The sequence below is a fragment of the Macadamia integrifolia genome, chromosome 6, assembly GCF_013358625.1.
Source record: "Macadamia integrifolia cultivar HAES 741 chromosome 6, SCU_Mint_v3, whole genome shotgun sequence".
NCBI lineage: Eukaryota > Viridiplantae > Streptophyta > Magnoliopsida > Proteales > Proteaceae > Macadamia > Macadamia integrifolia.
The window spans coordinates 37,763,133-37,770,025 of NC_056562.1; the positions used below are offsets into that span (position 1 = coordinate 37,763,133).

The window sequence follows — 6,893 nt, forward strand, 5'->3', positions numbered from 1 at the left end:
CACCTAGGGATGCATGTCCAAAAGGTTTTGGAGAGGATTTTTTCAATAGCTTGGGGCGCAAGTGTAATTGTCACAAAATTCAAATATCATTCCTCTAAAACATGTCACGAAATAACACTGGCCAGCCCTATAACCTTGCCTCTAGGCATTTCCTAGACGTGGAATAGTCCACACTTCGCACCCCTTCTTCATTCAGAGTGATTACTTGGAATTGTTTTCTTGTTTTCTCTATCTCTTTTGTTTCAAGGAGGATAGGAGATCAATTGGTTGAAAAAAAAGGGAGAGCCTTTGATAGGGACACGGTAGAGAGGGGGAGAGAAAGCAGGAGATAGAGATAAATTATGAAAAATAAAATAGGGGATTTGGCTGATTAGGAGGTGCCTGTTTCTTGGCTTTACGGACGAAGCCGGACATCTGGTTAATTAGGAGGTAGCCGCCTCTTCTTAAGATAAATCTAGAGAGATAATTTAAGATAATTTTTCATTTTCTGTCTATTTCATATTAGTTCCTATTAAATAGGATAAACAAGTGGTTACAAACTTTGTTTCACATATTCCCACACCATATACTTCATCTATGCTCCACTACTTCCGCTTCCATACTTATCTCTAACTTCTACTAACTTACCAATTTCTATTAACTACTTAACACTCCATCTTCGCAACAACTCTTAAGAAGAAGAAGAAGAAGAAGTGTTAGGTACGTAACACCCTTCACCATGGTTTAAAAAATTGAATCTGGTGAATTAATCAATCCAGAGTAAAACAGATCATTCAGTCGATTTCCACCGATTACCATCAATTTTGAACGATTCCAAGTGGATTTAGATCAGAATCAGCACAGGTAAATTCAATTCCCTATTTTTTATTTTGAAACATTTCCTTAATTTGATCCATCTTTCAGATGAAATATGTTTTGATCATCTCCTCAACAAGTTTAATACAGATCATTCAGTCGATTTCCACCGATTACCATCAATTTTGAACGATTCCAAGTGGATTTGGATCAGAATCAGCACAGATAAATTCAATTCCTTATTTTTTATTTTGAAACATTTCCTTAATTTGATCCAACTTTCAGATAAAATATGTTTTGATTATCTCCTCAACAAATTTAATTTATTACTTGTTGTGTCAGTTCATTACTGCCCTAATGAATACAATCATTCGGATCTCCTCCCGTGTGGGTAACCACCACACCATGGATAGTTTGAGATGGTGTGGGGTGGGGTAGTTACCTGCAAGGGAGAAGAACCCATCTTAGTTTGTCATTCTCCTCACCTCTTGTTGGTTTCTAGTAGAGGTGCCAATCAGTTGATTTGGATTTAGTTTTTATGTGAGAATAGATGTGTCTAAAACATGATCCTCTAAGGGTGTCCATCAGTTTCAGTTTGGATTTGTTCGAAAAGAGTTGGTGAAGGAGAACCATTTTTGTACGCTGCCAAGTGTCCAAGTGGAATCCATTTCATCAATTGACCTATCCATTAAGGAGAGACAATAAATGGATTTCACATGGAGATCAGGCTAGTTACGAGGACCTCATCCAACCTCCACATTATTGGGTTTCTTATTATCAAAACTATCCACATACTATTTGGGTCTACAAAACTACCCAATAGTGTTTCTCTCTCAACGCGAAACTTTCTTGATTGTTTTACCCTTGAACCTTGCCTTCTACAATCCACCCTAGCCCATTTGCAAGCACCACACCACACACTCATAAACATTCTTGAGAACAAAATAGAACACAACCCATCTTTGCTGAATTGGGTGGCCAAGCTTCCAAGAGAATACGATCATTGTCGATATCAGATCAGTGGGGTTGGGCCATTTCATCTCGGACCAATGTGGTACGGAAAATTAAGGTTTAGGGGTTTTTTGCTGTTCTGAACCAAAACTATTCAGTACATTGACGCAAAGTAGTGGCAAATCATATGTTAGGTTTAGTGAAAACTGCCATGGTCATATTAGCGAGGAGGTTAGGTATATTAGTGGCTTTCCTGGAGCTAGTAGTTCAACTAATGGGAGGGTTTGGATGGGAAGGGCATAGGGGATCTAGGTATACTAGCGACATACCCAGCCTTTTCCCGTCATGAAAAAAAAAAAAAAAAAAACCTTTATTTTTACCTAATAGCTTTCCCCTTGAGTCCTTCTCCTCATCAATCGCGTTTGCTTTATGTGTAAAGTTGTGTTAGTTTAAGGGAATATCACATGAAAACGAAATTTTGGTAAATCAGTCAGGATTTAATTTTATTTAATATTTTGAATGAGAAGAAAAAAAAAATTAAGTACAAAAGTTGGGTATGCAGTGGTATACGCAGTTCTGTGTATATTTACATTTTGAGCTCTCTGATGATTGATACTAAGCATGATGTGCTATGGGTTGGGTGGATTTTTTAAGTATAGTAACCAGATTAAAAGCATTTGAAATATGTAATAAAATAGTGTAAAGTTACCACGGCCATGATTTGCCATTTTATGATATGTGTTTTCCTTGGAAGGATTCCTCTCATAAAATAAGAAATTCACAGGTCTTATTCTTTTTTTTGGGTAAGAGAGAAATTCACAAGCCAACGACAAAGAAAAGTCTCTCTCCATATTATTTAAATCTAATCTATGCTTCTTTTTTTTTTTAGAAAGAAGTAGTCCTTTCCTACTCTCTCTCCACATTATTTAATCTAATTTATGCATTTTTTTTTTTTTGATAGAAAGAAGAAGTCTTCTCAATCTAATTTATGCATTTGTTTTTTGATAGAAAAAAGAAGTCCTCTCCCTCTCTGCAATTTCGTAGTGCAATTTATTCTCCTCTTGTCGTTTGTGGAGAGAAAAGTAAAAGTTTTCTCTCCATCTTATGCAAAGTCTCTTCTTGTCCTATTATTGAGAAAAGAAGAGTAAATTTCGCAAATATTGAATGGAGAAAAGCAAGCTCCAAATCTCTGTATGCGAACCTAGAGAAGTAGAAAATAATTGCAATTGGTGAGAAGAATTTTTTAAAACCCTTTTTTTGTTAAATAGAAAACACTTGTTAATTGAGTAATATGTATTATATATATATATATATATATGATAATGTCAATGCCAATAAAATACAATCATATGATAGGATACATGTATGAATTGCATATAAAATACATATTTATTAACTACAGTATAATCTGTTACGTACCAAGTTTGGAAGGGTTATTAATGTAATTCGTGTGTGGTTAATGGGTAGTTATTATGTAGTTAATTACAATAGTTATCTAGTAGTTAGTGGAGTAGTAAAGTAATAGAGTTATATATATATATATATATATTATGGAGTAATACGAGGATAGTAGGTATCATGGTATATGGATAACTCTTTGTAAGTTGTAACTAATTTTATGTCTATAAATTAAGTTTACAAAGGAATGAAAAATGGAGAAGAAGATAATCAATTGCAGTTCCTATATTTTCACTATTTGAGAAGAGGCACGGCTCCTCTAAATCGTTGGGACCCATGGCTTTGTCAATAAGGCCAACCTTCCTATTTTATCTCTAATATTTTCCTATTTTCTTTTATTACTACCAATTGTCTCTCCCATCCTTATCTTTTCCACCCAACAAGATACGCTTCTTCCGTGAACATATCATAATCTTTCACACAAAGTTGAGAGATCTTAAGTTTTTCCCTAAAGGTGAAAACATTGTTTTTATTCAAACAAGTCACCCAACTCAAGTCAAAAAATGACAAAATCAGGTCCATAGTTATGTTGACACTGGCCTTGTATAAAAAATGACTGCAATATATTTGAGTTTGTCCCAAGTCACAAGTGATTCGGTATTTTTACTAAGCCACAAGAAATTCACCTTAGTCAAGTTCTTAGATGGTATATCTCTATTGCCAGCTAGAATTATCAGCTCTAAGTAAGTAGAAACAAAAAAAAAAAAAAAAAAAATCATCCTCCTCCAACTCTCCTTATTAAGTAATTTTGAGAATCAAACGAGGGATAATTTTCCCAAACTCAAAACTATTGAACACCAAGCTGAATTAATCAATAGATTTTATCTTATTATATAAAAATTGGATCTTCCTCCTGCATGGAAAGCATAGAACCGGTGTTGATTACTTTTAAATGTTTTCGTATATATATATTTTTTGTGAATAAATAAATATACTAAACGCAATTGGGAGAGAAAAATAAAAAGATCATTACGAGACAAAGATGCCAATCAAAATTGGGACAATAACCCAAAGATACAAAACCCCCAAGATTTCTAAGAATAAATTTGTTTAAGGTATATTCGAGGCATTAGATTTTTCAATCTATTGAGTGAAGAAAATAAGGACAAACCTAATACAATAACCCTTCAACCAATGCCAAGCAGAGATTTCAATATCTTCCCAATGAAGTTCGCTTTGGATTGGTTTCAATTTACCATGTATATTCCCAGCAACTTGCAATCATTTAACCATTAAAGCCAGACACAAGATGGGTGAAATTAATGATCACTCCCCCCCTCCCCATCAAATCATAAAATGAAAAATTCCATCCCTTTTACAAAATTTTGTGAAAAAAGATTTGAAATTGAGCCCGTGGAAAAAATATTCTAATTATTATGATTAGAATTCTAACTAATTAATCAATCAATCAATCTGAACATGAAACCCTGAAAAGACAAATTGAGCCCGTGGTTGAAAGACACTGTATGGAGTGACGAAGAAATTATCATGAATTGAAGATTTTCAACAATGAATTTGATAAATCCTCTATCCTCATGGCCTAAAACTCTAATTGTACAAACTTATGAGTTGGACAGGTATAAAAGTCATATTAGGTTTAGTACGTTAAAAGCTAAAGATGTTGGCTTATCTGGTGGGAAATCAATATTCAATATTCAGAACAAACTTGGAATGTAATTATGATAAATAATATTATCTCTTTTGTTGTTTTGGTTGATAAAAAAAAAAAATCGGGTCGTTCTCGTTGATTTAAATCAGAATTGATGGAGTCTCGTAGATGTATCCCATTTTTCTCGCGTGAAACTAGATGAGGTTAATTATAACTCGTCCAGGAAAAGGACCTTCGAACCAATGAAGAAAGGGAGAAGGCACAATAAGAGGAGGACCTAAGCGAGGAAAAAAGATAAGTAATCTTGAATTCTGAGTATGTTTTTCCCTTCTCATCACCAGTTCTGCCTTGATCTTTGGAGAGCCTTTCCCGGAGATCTACTCCGGGCTTAGTTCTTCATCTGTGACTTGCAAGTAACGGGGAAGACAAGAATATGCAATAACAGCTGCTAAGCATACAGAGACGGTGTAATGCCTTTTCTTAATCCATTATTGATCATTGTTTTTGGTTTTCTGTGGTAATTACTTGCAGATCTGTGGAGACATCAGGAAGAGAACGAGATCAGTATACATACAGAGAGTAATGTCCCCCGAGAAGGACAATTTCGGGAGTTCAGGAGCTAATCAACTCACAGCTGTTGATTGGTACATCATCATCATCTTCTCCTTCCCTTCATCAATTGTTTCTTATTTTTTATGTATCTGGAAGTGAAAGATGAGTACTTTAATTATCTCTCTTTTTTTTTTTTTTCTCTGGTGTTTGCAGGTCTAATGAACGTCATCATAGATGTGTTTCTGCCTGTTTGGTAAATAGTGTCTATGTTCAAGAGCGGGACCGCCCGAAGAATCGTAATGGGTCAGCTGCATCTCTTGCTCCACCATGGTGGGAGTTCTTCGGTTTTGAGTTAATTCGTCAGCTCATTGATAATGATGATCAATCCATCTTTGGTGCCATTTTTGAATACAGAGTTCCCCCTCCTTACTGTGGTCACAAATCAATGGAGAAGGCTCCAAAATACGTGATTGCCTTCCGAGGCACACTCCTAAAGCCAGATTCCTACAAGCGGGACCTCAAATTGGATTCCGTTGTCATCCTAAATAAACTAAATCGATACTCACGCTTTGAGATTGCAATGGAAGCTGTGGTGAACGTGGTCGATTTAGGTGGAAGTAATTTGAAGATTTGGTTAGCTGGTCATTCTTTGGGCGCCTCCATCGCACTGCTCGCTGGCAAGACCATGGCCAGCAACCTAGGTATTTTTCTCCAAGCTTTCCTCTTTAATCCACCGTATATATCTGCTCCAATTGAGATGATCCAGAATCAGAAAATGAAAGATATGTTCCGAGCGGCAGACAGTTGCCTTACGGCCATACTCGCTGTTACCATGAAGAATCATGGCCAGAGATCAGCATCAAAGGAATCGTTTGCTCAATTGTCTGCATGGCGACCGTCCTTGTTTGTGAATCTGGAAGATCCCTTTTGCAAAGGGTTTGCTGGTTATTATGAGAAAAGGGAAAAGATGGAGGAGATAGGATTGAAGAAGATTGCAAAACTGGCAACCATGAACTCCAAAAGTAGTCTATATTTCTGCCGGAAAGATTCAGAAAATTTGCGCCTCCTTCCGTCTGCATATCTCGTTACTAACGGGAGCTCATCAACAGGTTCTAAGGAAGGGAGGAAATCTCCCTGCTCATTTTTGAAACGAGTTCATGGGATTGAGCAGTGGTGGGATCCATACAAAAATTTGCCGAGTAAGCTATACCAATACCAATAAGGGTGACTTGGAAGAGCGAAGAGGAGGCTTGTCAGAATTCGGATCTCCTCCCCTGTGGTGCGGCTAACCATCCCAACCCATCTCATAACGATCACACCCCGACCCCATGGATGTTTTTAAGATGGGGTGGGGGAGATTACCTGCACATGCACAGGAGAGGAACCCATCTGGGCGTGTCATTCTTTTGATGTTCCTGGTAGGGGAGTCGGTCACTCTGATCTGAAAATGTAAATGTTCAAAACATGATCCAGTGCACCACTTTCCAAGTGGGTTTGGTTTGATTTCATTTCGTTTGGGTTGCCTAAA

General features: G+C 36.6%; 1 protein-coding gene across 1 annotated transcript; it reads left to right on the forward strand.

The window, feature by feature from the left end:
* The first annotated feature begins 5,014 nt into the window (after positions 1–5,014).
* Positions 5,015–6,888, forward strand: LOC122080750 (GDSL esterase/lipase At4g10955-like). The gene is made up of 2 exons (XM_042647580.1): positions 5,015–5,457; positions 5,579–6,888. The coding sequence occupies exons 1-2, from the start codon at positions 5,396–5,398 to the stop codon at positions 6,585–6,587; spliced, it is 1,071 nt and encodes a 356-aa protein (XP_042503514.1). The 5' UTR covers positions 5,015–5,395; the 3' UTR covers positions 6,588–6,888.
* Positions 6,889–6,893: the final 5 nt, after the last annotated feature.

Coding starts and splice junctions, on each gene's coding strand:
- LOC122080750 (XM_042647580.1), top strand. CDS start 5,396: ATGTCCCCCGAGAAGGACAATTTCGGGAGTTCAGGAGCTAATCAACTC. Junction 5,458..5,578: donor CAACTCACAGCTGTTGATTG/GTACATCATCAT, acceptor TGGTGTTTGCAG/GTCTAATGAACGTCATCATA.